Source organism: Eleginops maclovinus, chromosome 21 (assembly GCF_036324505.1).
Source record: "Eleginops maclovinus isolate JMC-PN-2008 ecotype Puerto Natales chromosome 21, JC_Emac_rtc_rv5, whole genome shotgun sequence".
Lineage (NCBI taxonomy): Eukaryota > Metazoa > Chordata > Actinopteri > Perciformes > Eleginopidae > Eleginops > Eleginops maclovinus.
In genome coordinates this window covers 4,458,766-4,477,162 of record NC_086369.1, presented here as the reverse complement: position 1 = coordinate 4,477,162, position 18,397 = coordinate 4,458,766, and the positions used below count along the sequence as shown (strand labels likewise).

General features: G+C 39.5%; 1 protein-coding gene and 1 pseudogene across 2 annotated transcripts; both read right to left on the bottom strand.

Annotated features, from left to right (window-relative positions):
* Window positions 1–905: 905 nt before the first annotated feature.
* LOC134883919 (gamma-glutamyl hydrolase-like) lies at window positions 906–7,080 on the bottom strand. Of its 2 annotated transcripts, XM_063912420.1 has the most exons (15): window positions 6,968–7,057; window positions 6,488–6,627; window positions 6,249–6,353; window positions 4,964–5,085; window positions 4,730–4,818; window positions 4,092–4,325; window positions 3,796–3,822; window positions 3,452–3,560; window positions 3,292–3,342; window positions 3,039–3,123; window positions 2,829–2,967; window positions 2,537–2,643; window positions 1,872–1,962; window positions 1,639–1,773; window positions 913–1,566 (listed from the first exon to the last, which is right to left on the bottom strand). In XM_063912420.1, exons 2-15 carry the CDS (start codon window positions 6,500–6,502, stop codon window positions 1,448–1,450), a joined length of 1,428 nt encoding a protein of 475 aa, XP_063768490.1. In that variant the 5' UTR covers window positions 6,503–6,627; window positions 6,968–7,057; the 3' UTR covers window positions 913–1,447. The 2 variants fall into 2 exon arrangements, with proteins under 2 accessions (XP_063768491.1, XP_063768490.1); XM_063912421.1 differs by lacking the exon at window positions 6,488–6,627 and having other exon boundaries at window positions 906–1,566; window positions 6,968–7,080.
* A 449-nt stretch (window positions 7,081–7,529) lies between these two features.
* The window catches only part of LOC134858063 (collagen alpha-1(XVIII) chain-like), a 54,305-nt pseudogene continuing 43,437 nt past the window's right edge, over window positions 7,530–18,397 (bottom strand).

Here is an 18,397-nt window from a genome sequence, read left to right as displayed (position 1 = left end):
TCAGGGCCTGACTCCTCCCCGAACCACTCCCCCTAATTAGAGAGAGTATAAATGGCACCTGCTGCAATAATCCTTCCCCATGGCCCTGTCCTCATGGTTGGTGGTGCAGTTGTCTGCTGACTTCCTATGGTGGTTTAGCTGCTGCTGTTTTGTTCACTGCTGTTTTGTTCATTGCTGTTTAGTTTAGTTTTGTATAGTTACTTTGGTTTTGTTTAGTTTAGTTCCTTTTGCCAGCTGGGATTTTCTTGTTTGTTTAGGTTTAGTTTTTAGTCTTAGTTTGCTATTCAAGCTGAGTGCCAGTATATGGGGAGGGCTAGTCCGTATCACTGTTTGCTGTGGTGGAGATCACCGGGGAGCACGAATGAGTGACCTACTTGCTGTGACTGGTTTGCTGTGACTGCACCTGTGAGTATTTGGTTGCACCCGAGTGTCACAAAGTAGTATGCTACCCCATTAACTGGCCTCATCTCACCGAGGTTTAGTTTATTTTTCTGTTTTGATTTAAATGTCAGCTTTTACATAAAGATTTTAAAACCTTTTGTCAGTAATAAAGATATTAAACTCTACTATTGTTTACAACGTGATGACTCTCTTTTTAGCATCCTCTTCCTCAGCTTCTTTTGCTGTTTTATTCATAATTAATAAAAGTTTCTTTTCTGTACAAAACACGTCTCTGCCCCTCAGTACGAACTTGTGCCCAAATCTTTGAAGGTTTATATCTTGGGGTGCAAGTCCCCAGGTGGCGTTGTCGGTCCCCCTTTTATTAAACTTTAATGCTCTAGATTTTCACCTCACCACCCCGCCACATTCGATAAACATTACAGACTTCTACATGCTTTGTAAGTGGGAAGACCTGCAAAATCGGCAGTGTATCAAATACTTGTTCTCCCCGCTGTAGGTCATCTTTGCCATACTGAACTATGACAAATACTATGACTAAACTATATATTTCTTAACATACCGTACAGAGTTTTATTCATTACCATGACTTTTATCATATTTCATCATATTTCATTTTCATGTCACTGCAGCGATTTTTTCCACATACTTACTATGAAGACTTTTCAATATATTTTTAGTTATACACAACATTGTTCAAAATATGACTTTGATATGTTTGTTTACTTATTATATATGACTTTTTATTGTATTTTTCACTAAGAATATAGTTTTTCAAGTTAATATTTTCAACATAAAATGTCATGACTTATTTTTATGATTTTCTTTACACATACTATAATTATTAACACAATTATTTTAACACATTCTTAATTTGTCAGACTTTTAATGACAAACTGTACTTTTTTGTGACATTTTCTACTGATATATTTCAAATGAAAATATTTTAAGCACACTCAATTGAATGGAATAACCAGCACATGCTAAATCAATCAATTTAAAGAGTCCGCACACATGACACAAAGGAAACGCATCACGCAGACAAACATCAGAACATGTATTTCTGCTCAAAGACGCTGTTGGGCACAGCGCGAACAGGATTGTAGTTATATATCAGCGCACTCCTCTCTTCCTCCTCGGATTCAAATCTGTGAAAGTTCTTTCTTGCTGTAAGTAAATAAAACACAATCAGAGTACAGAATCAAGATTATGTTATTTAAACAAACCTAATGTTCATACCCTCATTGACAAAGAATTGAGCCATGTAGAATGTGGTCTTCACTGCTGATGGGGAATGGGGAATATAAGGCCTCCTCCATTCAAATGCATTTTTCTCTGGATGCCACTGTGTCCCATAAATCGGGTAATCGTACGCTGCCAAGAGGTAAGGGATTAGAGAAATAATTAAATACAAAAAGTTCCCTCTTGTAAGGGAATCTTGCACAAATAAAGTGATGCTGCAATATTACTACCTTCCACCGTTGACACAAACTCTATTTCTCCATCCGTATTTGTAGAGAGAACTTTGTAAAAGTTTTTCAGGTCGTTATTTGTGTTATGAGTCTGAAAGGAACATATAGGTTAGTCACAATGTACCCAATCAAAGTAATGCCTGCTTTCTGTTTCTCAGCTAGTCTATTATCTCAGAAAAGTGTCTCAAAGTGTCACGAAGAGCGAAGCAGGCAGGACCCAAATGCAGGGAAGGCACAGGGTTAAACGGAAAGAACCTTTAATTCAAGGCCTTTAAACAACACAAACGGAAGGGAACTCTCTTCCTGGATGAGCCATCCAAAATCAACAGAGGATCTTACAACAAGTGAAGGACAAACAGATCTTGAATACAAGAACAGGGATCACAAAGACAAGACACAGGTGGGGAGGGAGGAAACACACAGGAGCACCAGGTGAACACAATCAGGTAATCAAACAAGAGGGGAACACAGACAGGAAGTAGAATCGGAAGTAACTTGGGGAGTGCACACTTTTCAAAATAAAAACCAGACAAACAGACAAATCGTGACCCAAAGGAGTCAAAAAAGGCTCTTCTTCTTCTACCACAACATGGTAATATTGGTGTACTTTAGCCCTCGTATTGCACTCATTTAATATGTTTTCTCAAGTGAAAAAAGTGGCATACCAACACTGACACACTCCATTTGTGAGAGTGTTCTGTCAGTGGTTCGGATGCCAGATCTTCCATGAGTTCAGCCGGAAAGCTTTTAAACATCCTGCTCTGCTTTGCTTCTAGAAATGGGTAAAAGAAAATGACTGTCTTTATATATTTTTCAACATAGTATACCATGACGTTTTGAGACATAATAACTTTTACCATATTTTTTGAAATGTTATACTTCTAACTTTGTCATGTTTTTAGAAATTCATGATATTTTATACAATTGCTTCCATATTTTTTGAATTTATATATATACCTTTAGTAAAGTGCATGGGTAATGGCACACCACTTGTATTGGTACGTGACAGTAATTTATCTCCACTCGTCAAAACGGTCAGCTGCTCATATCCAAGACAGGTTCCCCACACTGGAAAGTAATCGCCTCTCTTGTTTGCCTGGAAAATCAGAAAGTGTCTGCAGCATAATCACACATCTACTACAACTAATATATGGGTTTCTTTCTTACCTCAATAGCAAGTTCATAAAAGATTTTTGCAGATCTTTGATAACCAGATGAGGTAATGCTCGCAGATCCACCCGGGAAAAGGACCCTGTTGACGGAGGAACTGAGTCATGTATGGCATTAAAGTCAAAGACCTTTGGGGTGCCAATGGGAATTTTTAAGGAGTCATTTTTTAATAACAGGTGGCATAGAGGAAGAAACATGTATATGTATAAATGAATTTACAAAAGTTATAATCATATTGCTATTACTGTACCCATTAATTGAGTTGAACAGTCTTGCATACTGCTCTGCTGTCTGGTTCACCCTGTAGAAATAAAAAGGGAAGGTCAACTGTTTCACTCAAAAGATATTGGTGTTGCATAGGCTCTTATGTCCTGGAGGAAATACAGTTGAGAACATGTTAAATTACTCACATAATAGGCACAACCCTTGCTCCTGCCGACTCCAGGAACTTTACATAGGAGGCAGCGATGTAAGCTGTAGAATATGGAGCTGGGGTACGGTTCTCTTGGGCCAGTATTCCTTTTGAGGGAAAAACACAATCATTTTTAAGCTATCTGCAACCTCCATCATACAGGAGAGTGCTAAGATGAAGCTAACGCAGAAGTGTGAGTGGGAGTTGTTTGGAAATAACTATCAATGCATGTTTCCTAAATTCTTTTTAAATTGTGCTTCTCTGGATAGCACCTCCTTTCACCAATCAAAATGTAGTTTATCATAATGTCACATTGCTGTTAAAAAGGCATTTATAACTTACCAATGATGGGTCTTTCATTTATCTTGGCTGTGAAATGCAAAAGAACAAGAGAAATGGCCATGTTTAGCTTTAGGAAGCTAGACTGAATATATCTCTGTAATTTATTTATTCCTGCTGAGAAAAATAACATTTCATAAATATTCTTTGTTTTCTGGCTTGTATTTATTTTCCATATTTTAAATTAAACTAATTCTAACTCTAAAGCTGTAGTATTGCTTTGGACAATGACATAAACTATATTTATGAAAACTAAATTCCCCCAGTAACCAGCATGTATGAAGCATTTTGGATTTTACCTTTTGCCCGCTCACATCCAGTCTGATCACTGACTGCAAGGTGGTTTATGCTTACACCAGCAGACACCAGCTCATCATGTAACTGGCTTAAGACTTCCTTATTCAACAACCGAGTGCGAGCCAGGATCCATGCAAAGTCAATGTGGAATGTGCCATAGTAATCAGCACAGGAGTACACCAGAGAGTAAGACTGGTAGTCAGTGGAGAGCACCCAGTAGGGACTATCTGGAACTCCTGCACACAGAAATGGATAGTATGAAATAGGTTATGTATGGTATCCTCCTGTACAGTGGAACGGTGATGACATATTTTTTTAACCTGGAAGTTGGCACCACAAGGGCTTCCTTTCTGTGGCACATTAATGAAACTGAAACACATCATGATGTATAGTAGTCTCATTTAGAAACTTGTTGGTAATGGCCTTTTTAAAAAAAATTCAACAGTAAGGCCTATCTTAGGTCACAGAACAAAATTCCCCTAAGCTTTATAAACATTCCAAAAACAGTCGAGGGAACCGGATCGTAAAACGCTAACTCCTTTCTGGGTTTTAATTTCGACATACTATACTTCAAGTATTTATCCCTGTACTTCTCCTGAGTATTTTAACAGTAAGAAACACATATCCACAGTATGTTAACCTTTAAAGAAGCTCACATCCAGAATAGCAGGTTGGGTTGAGTTTTTAACTTTGGCAACACCTTCAATTGAATTTATCTTCCCGTTAGACCTGCGGACAGAGGGACAAAAGAGAGAAATGGGGAATTCTCATATGAATAGTAAAAGGCAAATCCACCCATACTAGTTCTTATGCAAAAAGCAGCTTTTTAGCTAAAAACCAATGTTGAAAATATTGTTTTGAACTCCATCCGTACAGCAGCTCTGCATTGTGAACTCTGACGGTCCCATCGCTGAGCAGGCTGTAAGAGGCTTGGTTACATTTTCCTCTTTCAAACAGAGCGGGGAGCTTCTCTATTTCATACCAGGTTCCCATATACTAGAAGGAGAAGAGCACAAAGATTATCATCAGCAGGCTTAACGTTGTTATTCATGAACTGAACCATTAACAAACTGGTTAATTTTGCTAGTGGAAGGAAAGGAAACAATAATCAAGGGAAGAAGTTTAAGTAGAGAAACACATTTTACTTCAATATATAACATGTGCAATACCACATGTGGCGTATTAGTATTATACATTATTGTATCAATGCAGAATTGCAAAGTTCAAAAGGGTTTGGCTGCTGATGGTGAAGTAAGTCCTATTGCCTGATATTATATTAGATAATCCCTCCTTTGCACATTTACAGATAACATTTCAAATTCTCTAATATATCAACTAAATGAAACAAGAATTTTGAACTGAGCTTTATACAATGTTCACATTTCCAACTCGGACATAAATACAAATTGTTAGGATCTCAGTTTTTGCATTTATAGTTTCCTGTTTTATTTTGAAATGTATCTTGTTTTGTCACTTCCTGTCTTATCAAGATTACTTCCTGTCTTTAGTTTCCCTCCTGTCTGATTATCTGATTGTGCAGCTGTTCCTGTCCCTGTGTTTCACCTCCCCTCCCCTTCCCAGCTGTGTCTTGTCTTGTGATTCCCTGTCCTCTGTTGTCTTCCCTTTGTGTTCTTTGTCGAGTCGTTGTTTGCCTGTGATGTCTTGGATCTCCCTTTTCAGCCCTCCCTTTTTCACCAGTTTGTCCGAGTTTGCATTCGATACTTTTCCTGTGTTGTACTACTTTTTGCATTTTGGTTATCAGCTTTTCCATTAATAAAATTCCGCCTTTTGTTACACTTTTGTACCCCTGCCTTCTCTATCGGGTCTGCGTCTGGTCCTTTTCCCCCATCCGTGACACAAATGAGCACATATTCGATAAGGTATGCATACTATATGGATATACATTTTTTCCCTGCTAAACTTCTAAAACAAAAATCATTTTCTAAGTAAAAGTAATCAACTGGGGAAGTTTCATGGTAAAATCAAATAGTTAAAAATCTCACCCTATCAACTCTACCTGTTTTATAATATAATAATACTCCACTGTCAAAAAAGCAAGAATGTGAACACTGCACTAATTCACCAGTTTAAACACAACCAATAAGAATCCTCAGATCGAATGTGAATAAAGTGACATCATCATTTCATTTTTAGTTTACCTTTGCAACGTTGAAGTCCTTTTGAACAGGAGGATTGGGGCACCTGCCAAAGTGGAGAGACTGGCCATCAGCAGCAGCCGCAGTCAGGAGGAGCACAAACAGCACCTTCACATCAAAATAAGAAAAACAGTATTTGGTGAAACTAAGGTCCAGTATTTGGTGAAACTAAGGTCCAGTATTTGGTGAAACTAAGGTCCAGTATTTGGGTTATAAACCAAACAAAGGAAAGCTTACAGTACCTGGAAAGCCTCCATGTCCAATGTTTGTATCAACCCAAAGAACACACCTTTCCACTGCTGATGTACCGGTATGTGCTTAACAGAGTAGGAAAAGCTGAGAAGGTTTTGGTAATTTTGGAGGTTTTTCTTTCATGTTAGACCTTTGGAAGGAAAACATGTTTTAACACTTGTTTTGAATTGTTTACACAACCTTTAAACTCTGTTACAAAACCAAGATTACAGCCGGATACTGACCCTTGACCATATTTATTTTAACAAACACAAAAAATAAAGAGCTGTGGGCCTCAGTCTTTATGTCCAATAGCTTACATTAGAGGGAACAAGGTTATACAAAAACACATTCAGTTTTTTGCCTTATGGAAGGTCCTTTTGTTTTGATTGAACAGCTGCAACAAGGAAGACATACAATACTTCTAAAAAAAATGTAATGGGGCTAAACTGGGTCCAGTATATTGGTAAGTGAAAACACCTTTACAGTACCTGGGATCCCTCCATGTCAAGTGGTCTCTTCTCATTCCTACTTTCTCCTTCTGCTTAAGCAGCTGACTCTGGGGATGATCTCTTACAGTTAACCAACCAGAATTTCATCAAAGCTATCCATCCAGTCTGTCCTTAAAAATGCATCAACCCCCGCCAACGGGTATTGACTTCTCCCAGATAGGGAAACTATGACCTTTTACTGGCTGCAGGTGAGTCGAGAGTTGGATTTGTAATTCTCTGTTTTAACAGTATTTGTTTTCTAATATCTCCTGACTTATTAATTACTGTGATTGTCATGCATTATAATATACCGTTTAACATACATTTCGCTGCCTTCTAAAAAGGAGCTACCTTTCTGTCGGTCCTTAACAAGTAGTATTATTATTCTGTATTATAATAGTATTTTCTTGACTTTGGTGAGTTTATTTTGTATATTAAGAACACTAAAGAATTTTTGTAGGGCTAGGAAAATAAATATTTGTACCCGCAACAATTACAGACACACCTCGCAGTTATTTGCACTTTTCTATTTTTACTGAATGGAAAATAAAAGAATAACAGATTATGAAAAGAAAACTTTATTCAACAAAGAACCAATATTTATACAAACACATGTGACTTTCTCCCTTAAACACTATTTTGTTAGTCTTCATTTTTTTGGCATGGAAATATTGTTTGCTTGTTTCAATTGTTTTTTTTCACTAGATGGAATTTGTTTGACAATTAAAAACATTACATTTACAAAAACAAAAAAAAGGCAAAGAGAAGTTACAGTCATTTGACAAACAACAAACGATAAATTACAATCTTAAATTTGCTCATCTGATTTCATGTTATGTGCTGTGACGGCATAAATAAATCATTGAATTTAAATTAAATAGCCTATTGAGAGGAAAAGCTGCTAAGGTGTGAGATGTATGAAAAGCTACGACACAAACAAAACGGTCAAAGATAAAAATGCTAAACTAGAAACAACTTTTAAAATAAAGTACAGTGCATCAAAACAGGACTTTGGTGGCAAGACTGGTGTGTGCTCTAAGTCATGGAAACAAATGTCTTTCCCTAAAAAACAATTCTACAGAATTTACTCTCCTTGATAACCTGTAAACACAACAGTCAGAGAAGTCTTCCGGACAGGCGCAGAATCCTGCGGCCGCTGCACATCCTCAGTCAGAGACAAAGAACTAGAAAAAGAGACGTCCTCTCCTCAACACGCCTCAGTGACTATGTGGGGGAAATTCCATGTATGTTACTTTATATTTGATCCATACGTCGTAAAGTGACGTTGAAGTTAAAAGGTGCCACATGAATCGTTTCAACGTAAATAAAGCTTAACCATGCTTATCGGGATGTTAGCAGTATTCTCTTTCGTCATGAATAAGTACAGCTACTGCTGCTGTTGCATTTTACATTATGTGCCACCAGGAATCATGTGGATTGCTTCACGACACAAGGGGATGTTCCTTTGAAAAGACGCAACTTTGGACCTTTCCTAAATATGGATATTAATGTTTTTCTTCAGTCTGCAGAATAGGATTTGTAGGCTGGGATATCTCTCCAAAATATTGTGCATCCTGCAATTTCAGTATTGCACTTAACCATATTGCGTAAACATTTAGATTTGTTGTGTAGCCCTACTTCTAAAATCCTCTTTGTGAAAGACAAACCCAAAATGCCACACTTTCATGCCCTGAAAACAACGTCTTTTTAGAGGAAAATATGTCCCCCGTGAGTTTACGGTGGCTGGGACGGGTTCCCAGGTTGAGTGGTATGGGGGGGGGGGGTTAAAGGTTTAAAGGTTTTTGTGAGTCTCAATGCACAGAACGATGTACTGGTTGGAACAGCTCCTTGTCTGCTGGCCGAGAAGCAGACCTGAGGTCAGGCTGGAGGACTGACCCATGACAGACATGTGGTCTGCCCGCCACGTTTCGCAGTGTTTGTCCACCACCCGGAGACCCCTGCTGCTGGAGCCGTGCCACATGCTCTTCTGAGGCCTGAAGGAGGGGGACAGAATACCAAAATATATTAAAAACTGTCCGCCTATGAATAGATTTTACAACTGGTTAATTATAAGACGCACATTTAATAATTTGCATGTTGCTATGTCTATGGTTTGAGGGGGGGGGGGGGTATTATTTTTTTCCTTTTGTTTGTAAAGCACCCAGCTTTTGTGTATGAAAAGTGCCATATAAATAAAGTTTGATTGATTGACTGATCAGGAATCCACAAATGGACAACAACGTTTGCTTACCAGAAAGGATCGGCTATAACATCCCGACCGTCGAAGGAGTAGATGGGTATTCTGGCATCCATCGCCCCCCCGTCGCCAGTGAAAATTTCTCGCCAGTTCCTAAACATCACATCCCCCTGAAACGAAGATGCATAGCGAGTTAGATGCAGCCGCTTTGTCCGTAGAGGGATACCGCTTGATACAACTTTAGTGCAAATAATTGCCCATTGAGTTTTTCTGTGTGGAGATTACTGATGCCAAAATATCCCTAGCTAGAAAGTGCAATTACAAGTTAGTTATTACGGGGGCAGCAGATTAAACTCCAGAGTGTAGTAGCAACAGATCATATGACCTTACCACAATAGCCCAGTAATTCTTTTTGCTCTATATACCTATTTCTACTTCAGATGTTTTTACATTTATAAAAAGAAACATGCACGGTAAAGAGATGCACTTTCATGCAGAGAAGATATGCATAAAAGAAACATGGTAGCTGACTCACCCTGAGGTTGGTAATTGGCAGATTTTCCCTGAAACCGGGATAGACCACGTGCACCAGGTCCTGCCTGTGTGAGGAAATGAAGGCACGGTAGTTTGGAGCCAAACCCATCGCCTTGGCCTGTTCGTAACACATGCGGTCAGCTGTGTCGAGCCCCGTCATGTCGCCTGAGTGCGGCTGGTTCAGCGCCACCAGGTTAAGCTGCAGGGAGAGGAAGATGTTTATTTTATGTGATTGAAATCTGTTAAGTAACTTATTTAGCCTGTCGGATAATTATAGCGGAGTAAAACGCACAATATTGGCTTCTGGATGTAGTGGAGTACAAGATGAAAGAAGCAAGCAGTTCATTTAACTTCCACCACTCATGGCACTCACCCTTTCATTTACTGATCGTATTCTTTCCATCGTCTCCCTCTTATCTGATGTGCAATGCGAGGCTAATTTAAAAAGCAAAAATAAATGTTAATGGATAAATACTGCATACAAATAGTTTTTTGAGATACAAATCAATAAGTACCTCGTCTTGAGGGATAATGTTATTGGAGAGGTAGATCAGACTGCCAAGCTGTGGAGATAAAACACAGAACATTTAAGTATTACTTTTATTTTTGCAATTCATGCTGTCTATATTTATTGTGCTGGAAGAACAACAAATAGCCTAAAATGTCCCCTGTTTTTCAGGAAATATTCTTGATTTCTATCAATAAAGATCATTTTGACAAACCCTTTTCTTTAATGATTGAATGATTTCCCAAACTGTACATTTAAGAAAAGTGTTCAGTACCCAGGGTTTAAAGGCCCTGCTGTTTTATTAGAGTTCTTCTGACAGTAATGTGCATACAGTATGTCATGCTTCTAAATTACCTTTAGTATTGATGTCATTGCATATCAGATTTATAAATACCTGGATCTCTTTCCACCCCTGTGAGACTTTGAGGAAGAGACTTCCCGTTGACGTGACGTACGCCATGGTTCCCTCTGCGTCTCTGACCGTGTGCTGCATCATACTGTCACGGGTCGTAAATGTTTTCATCTGAAGGAACAAAAAAGAGGAGAAACTGAAACAATCTCTGGAAAATGGTTATTATAATGATATTGTGACATCATTCAAATGTTAATAGCATGCTGGTGTATCATTGATATGCATTTCAACATAATGAAAGGACCTTGGTTGTCCTTCAGGGCTTGTTGGTCAAACTCTAAACTTCCTGCTTTTATCTTCATGTCATGATTTTTCTCAAATATTATTTTTATGCTCCACTAGAAGAAACTAGTTCACTTACCGATGAAGCGCTACCCGAAGGTCCAGGAGGTCCAGGCGGTCCGGGGGGGCCGGCAATGGTCAAAGCTACCGTAACAAAAATATCAGCGTTTTAATCAAGCACATTATAACTGTTTGAATCTCATCACAAACATCACGGATATGTTAACCTGGACGATTGTAGTAAATAATAAAATAGATGGCCCTATACCAGAACTAACAAACATTCACTTGATCAACGTTATCAATATATAAACAATAGTGGTATTCATTTGAGTGATATTCAAGACCATGTCATCTTCCATGCCAACACAAATACAAATAATTCTGAAGTGGGTCTTCCAGTGAGCAATGACTTGTACCTGAGGCATATCTTAAGGGGGTCCCAGAGGGTCCCGGAGGCCCTGGGGGTCCAGGAGGGCCGACCGGTCCTGGTCTGCCATAGCCTGGGAATCCTGGTGAACCTGGCATGCCGGGGGGGCCCGGTGGTCCGAGCACCGACTCGCCTTTGGGTCCCTGAAATGGGTCAGGATAAGTGAGTCTTGGAAAATTTGATTGAGAAAATATTGGCACTGAAATCAGACAATCCTTTATTTCATGCTTTCTGTCTGAAATGTTATTCGACTTTCTACACTGGAAACACTTAAAGACTATCGACTTTGACTCAAATAAAACTGTACTGCAGGGGAAAGCCTTTCTTTCTTCTATTATTATTGATTTTACTTAATTCTTTGATTGTATTTTAATCAAAAGATATCCCTTTGTGGATCCATTCATGTAAAGCTTATTATTATTAAACTCACCACAAGTCCGGTTCTCCCAGGGATACCTGGTGTTCCGGGGAATCCTTCCTCCCCCTTGTCTCCCTTCTCTCCTTTAAGGCCCTGGTCACCACCTGACCCCTGTCATAACATGCACAAAAACACACACACACACACACACACACACACACACACACACACACACATGAACTGAAGGGTCAAGCTGATGGCACATATAAGGACAGGTCTCCAACCTAAATCAAAAAAAGGAACACATCCATATGAGACTTACCCAGCCTGCCCTTTGGAGAAAGGAGCCTAGAAAGAAATAGAAAAGAGCGGGAGGTTAAAACTAATTATAACTATTAAAGAAGTCCCAATATAATGCTAAAACTGGGAACGTTGGGGAAGTAGAGAGAAAATACAAAATAGAACGTCAGGCCTTTAAATTCAATCATTAAAACACACATCATTGGTTTGTATTTCTGTACTCCATTATTCTTTCTCTGTGTTATTTAATGGCCTTCATTTCAAGCTGTTATACATGTTCACTTACTTGGTGGCGACGGCAACCCAGGAAGACCTGTGTCCCCCTTTTCCCCTTTAATTCCCGTCTGACAGTTACCTTCGAGACAAAAGAGCAGCACTTGATTCAGAGGTTGATTCAAGTTTAAAAAACGTTATATATTGCAGATACGTAGCCCTGCTACCGTAATGACCTGTGAAATCTATATTGAAATGTCTCCATATAAAACATAGACTTTATTATTCATGGAAAACATGAGAGACACAACCTACCTACTGCAATAGTTCCATTGGGATTGAGCTGAAATATTGGAGCAGAAACATATTAACAGCAGTCAATGAATTTGGAAAACAATGACCAGTGTAATCCGAGAGAGGCAAATGGGAAAAATGAGCAATCCATTTTGAATGTTTGGTCTAAATGATATCATCACTCATGCTTTTATGACTTGAGAAAATAAGTATATAATATATATGCTAAATAATTCTTTCACCTCACAAAACTATTGTCATACACCTGTTTCATAGACAACACAATAATAGATGTGAACTTTGAAAAATTATTCGGACAAATTCTGATTTTCCGCTGATTTTTACTGAAACGCAGAATCAGATTTGGTTTTTCTCACTTGCCTCTCAAGATAGTCATAGTACATTGCATTATCAAACAATAAAATCAACATGCAAATGACCCATGCACCTTTTCTGTAGATGTGATTTAGATAGTACCTCATTTCTGTATTTGCAATGAGCCTTCACTCTCCCAGAGTGGACATGCAACATGCAGGAATATTTCAGAGCCATCGTGGCACCGCTCTGAGTGATAGAAGGTGAGGTAGTACCGGGGGTTACACAGAGAAACATGCACTTTGTGTGTAGACAAAGGGAAAGGAAGTCATTAGGGTTACAGTCTGAGTGAATGGCTCAGCAGCCTGTTCATTTGATACATGAGACTAAGGATGCAGATTCAACTTCACTCAAAAAGGAAATTAAACATGCATAGTAGCTTCTTTAATTGACTACAATTTAGCTTTTTGAAACCCTTAGACTGCCATGAATTTATGATTTAGGATATAGAGAAAGCAGGAAGTTGCTTAGCAGAGGCTGCAAAGAAACACATTTATGAAGACATGCTTTACATGTTAAAGCGACAGGAACTTACAGCCTGTTTGCAGTGGGGTCTTGGAGGGAGGGGGAACACGGTCTTCAGAAAGCGAGGAAAGGGAGACGACAGTGAGAACATGAAAACAACGTACGATATGACTGAGGAGAATTGTGTCAGGACTGTGTGTAGAGCTTCAATTAGGAAGAGAAATCTGGCGCAACCCCGTATTACCACCTCTAGTCTGACGGAGTATTGCTTTTGTGTGCGTAAACTAGAGTGGAATAACAAACACCAGTGTGATTTTGGTGAAACATTGGCCTTCCTGGCCAAAGTTACCGGGGGGGGGGGGGACAAATCTGGGAACCATAACATCTGCTCTGCCAGATTACGAAAGCCCCCTTTAAAAAGCTAAATATTTATGTGCTTGCCCATACATAAGTCCAGACCAGGTTCCGGCACGGGGGAGAATTTGAAAATAATTCCTCCCAATCAGCTTTGGGTGGAGAATCAAAGCTCTACAATGTGATAAGGAAGGGGTGTGTGTGTTTGTGTGTGCTTGTTCTTACTCCTTTGGGGCAGTTGAATATTCCCGGGCGGCCTGGTTGCCCTGGAGGGCCCGGAAGTCCCTAAAAAAAACCAATTGAAGACAACAAAACAACAACATTAGAGTAAGAAGAGAAAGTTGAGACTTTTCTATAATCTAAAGTGTAGAGTGATTAAAGGTGAAATGTTAATATCGGCACATGTACGCATCAGTGCAGGTTTCGTTTCCATATTGTGATCCAGTATTTTTTCTTCTTAACTCACCGGCAGGCCTGCAGCGTCCCCTCTCTCTCCTTTAAGCCCCATCATGCCTGGACGACCCTACACAACACATTTCGTTTTTAAATCTCGATTTCCTAATCAAAGAACCAACCGGTAAAATCTGAAAGTGTCGGTTCGCATTTTAACCAAATTAAATATTTTCGGTGAGTTCATGGTGCTTACAGGTCTTCCAGGAAAACCAAACTCTCCCTTAGGTCCTGGAGGTCCGGTCGGCCCCTGTTGGGAACAAAACACATTGCATTCATAGGATCTTTATCCATAGCATCAGAAATAAAGGGACGTAAAGGTGCTATAGAACATTAAAAGGTGAAATGATTTGGTGCTTATTCTTACTTGAATTCCAGCAGGTCCGGGTAAACCATGATCACCCTGCAAACAAATCGCTTATTTTAAAAGGGACTTCACAAAAATAATTCCATTACCAGCAACCAAGACACACAAGATCCAATGTACCTGCAAAACAGTCATGCTTTTGGGTAATTTTACAAAGAGTTTGAACTGATTTATCCTGAAGAACATGCAGACATACATAATATCAATAGTAAAAACATTATTAGACTCTCTTAGGTAAAACAGATCCATCCCTCCCTCCCTCCCTCCCTCCCTCCCTCCCTCCCTCCCTCCATCCCTCCCTCCTCGCTTTTCCGTCAGAGTCGCGGAGGTAACAGCTCCAGCAGAGAGCCCCAAACTTTCCTTTCCCTGGCCACATAAACCAGCTCTGACTGGGGGATTCCAAGGCGCTCCCAGGCCAGTGAAGAGATATAATCCCTTCACCTGGTCCTAGGTCTACCCCTCGGTCTCTTCCCAGCTGGACGTGCCTGGAACACCTTCCTAGGTAGACGACCCAGGTGGCATCCTTACTAGGTGCCCGAACCACCTCAACTGGCTCCTTTCAACGCCAAAGGTAAAAAAGATTAGGAACAAAAGTAACCTTGACTCCTGGTGAACCAGCCAGGCCCGACATCATTGATCCGTCTGCTGCGTTGACTAATCCTGGCTCCCCTCGTTCACCCTGCACATAAATAAAAAATAGAACATGAAAAACAATGCTAAAACATAACTTTAAATATGGAAGACGTTGACTTACTTGCCATCACTTACAGTAAATACAATCATAATGGTGATGGTAATGATATCAACTTTCCATGAATTTTAACCTCGTTTGGACAAAAAAATATGGGGGTGAACATCTTGCTTTTTCCACCAGTAGGTTTACTGCCACAAATAATAATAAGCCAAAAACCCAAATAAGAACTAAATTAAACAATGATTTTCACTATAAATATGTCTCCGATTATAGAAAGACGAGATATGATATGATAGTACTGTATTGTCAAATCAAGTCTTGCATTTTAAAGATGACCCAGTTTGATTTGAAACACTTTTAAAAACATGACATCTTAGAAACCTACATTTGAGGGAATATTTGTTGCCAGTCTGATCAACAGGATATCGAACCATGTTTTCTTTGTTTTAGTGTAAAACATTAGTCTTTTCAGAATGTGGACTCCTTTCTTTACCTGGATTGGGGTCCCTGGGATGTCCATGAATATTTGATATGATGTAACAGTTCATTCAAATGTGTAATCAGCATTGAGGTGTTGCATGTTCAATGTTAGCAATATTAAGTCTTTACGATCACTGGTATTTTGAAGAATACGTCAACTAACAATGCTTTAAGCATAAATGTGTGTCTGGTGTCGTGAGAGTATACAATCTGTTTTTATAGGCAGAGCTAAGCATGCATGTGTCACTTACTTTCATTCCTGGAGGTCCCTGAACTCCTGACCACCCTCTGTCCCCCTTTGGACCCTGAGGTCCCTGCAAACAGGAAAAAAGACAAGTTGAAATCACTTTCTATACACGTTTACATACCTCTGAGAATACAACTCAATCATTTGGCTTCACGTTTTTTTCCCCCAGATACTCACAGCGGGTCCTGGAGCGTCAAAAATCCCTGAGAAGTTGAAGGCACCATCTGTATCGTTTAATTGAAGCTGTTTAAGGGGCAGAAAGAGAAAGTTGTCAATGTAATCAAACTAACTCACTGGTGAGACACTAACAGTCAGGCTTTCTGATTTGACCAAAAGTCAGCATTACATAATACATACAGCATACATTTGCACATATTTAACAGGATGTGCAAACCTAAAAGTTAAGAAAACTTCCAGTACAACAAATAATTGCTTAATTGTAACTAATCAACAGGGGGTGTTTCAGGTGCTACTCACATCTGCAGGTTGATGAGGGGTCCTGGGGGTCCAGGTGGTCCTGGAGCGCCTTGAACACTGAGCCCGTCTCGTCCCGCTTCACCCTAAAAACAAAAATAAGTTATAACCATTTAGCCTTTACATTTTTAAAAAGGTGTTTATGAGTGACTTAAGCCTTGTCACATATCTACTCGTGTGTTTACCTTTTGTCCTGGATCTCCTTTGTCCCCCTTTAGGCCCTGAAGAGGACACAAATGAGTCTTTCAGTATTAGGATATAGGATATATTAGGACTAGTTAGATTATTTTAGAAAAATTACATCAATAGCTTTTAATAAACTTGCAGCCATATTTCAGAATCAGAAGTGATCCATTAAAATGCATCTAGCTATCAATAAAAATCCTTAATGTGATCATGCAAATATATATTAGTTAGTTCCAGTAACTGACCTCTTCCCCTTTAAATCCATCCAGTCCTGGAAACCCTGGGGATCCTGTAGCACCTTTCTCCCCCTGCAGACACCACAAAGAAACATTCATCAATTAGTAAAGACACGCTGTTTTCTTTGTTACACGTTCTCTACGATCAGAGTAATAATGCCGTCAAAATGACTGGTTTTAATTCTATTTCACTCATGACTTCTGTTATGTACTTTCCTTACAAAACATAGTGTTAACTCCAGTTCTCGTTACACAGGTTGAGTCACCTTTCATCAAGTGGCCTTCACTATACAGCAGTTTATTAAAAAAGCTAGTCCCAAAAAACCTGTACTGTCTTAAAAAGCGTAACAGAAATTGACAGGAGTCTTACCTGCTGTCCTGGCTTTCCTGGGGCCCCATCCAAACCATCTTTACCCTATGAGAGGCAAAAAAAAGCTACTGATGTTAGAAATATCAATTAAAATGATGACTTCCCTATGAGTGTGATTTACAGAAGCCACAGCAGCACAATTAACTGACACAACATCTCCACATTAGTATTTAGCCTAATATAAAGTGGGCGTTTTTAAATAAAACATACTTTGAATATATATGTCAAAATGCATCATAACCAAATCAAAACTCTAACATAAACACCCACGCAAAGTGTTAGCCCTTGAATAATTAAGTAACAAGCTTTAATTCATGCACGTAACAAGGACACACAATGATCTCACCCTGGGTCCTTGAATTCCAGGAATACCTGCAGGACCCTGCGTAACAAATACAAGTAGATTTATTTAGAACAAACTTAATGGGGAGTGATCTTATGCAAAACCTAAATATATGATGGCGCTGAGCTCTCTTCACGTTGGCACATATAAAGCGGTTTTACCTCTGGGCCTCCCGAGAGTGCAGATCCAAATCCACCTCGCAACCCAGAGCCTTCCAAGTCCTACAAACATTTACAGAATATAAGTTTATCAGGATGAAATTGTGAGTCCTCTCATGACTGTGGTTATTCACACGGTTTGCTCATACATTTGCTTTACGTGATGTGCACAGGACAATAAATACTTTAAACCTTGATCTGTAAGAGGTGAAAGAGTCCATACCTCAAAGTCCATAGTATAGCCTCTCCCTGGGGGGCCAGGAAGGCCAGGTGGCCCCCGAGGACCAGGCTGCCCCTCTGGACCGTCTGAGCCTGGCAGGCCTGGAAACCCAGCAGGACCCTGATCTCCCTGCAAGAATAGAAAGCCCCCACTTAAACATATTCTTCAGTAAGTTGAATCAAACATGTCGCTAAAGATTTGGATCTCGGATATTAGGAACAGGACAAAACAGGGGTGGGATGAAATGGAGAGGGAGACCTCATATAAAACACTTGGCGGGGGAAAAGGAAGAGGGATCATTTACAGGTACTCGTAATGTACTGAGCATATATTACTTTGGGTAAACTAACAATATTTATTAACGATGCTCACAGTCCAGCCAAGGAGGACATGTTACCTTTAGTCCTGGTTGCCCGTTTACACCAGGCTCTCCCTGTTGAACAGATACAAAAACTATAGAATCACATCCACTGTAACATTCAA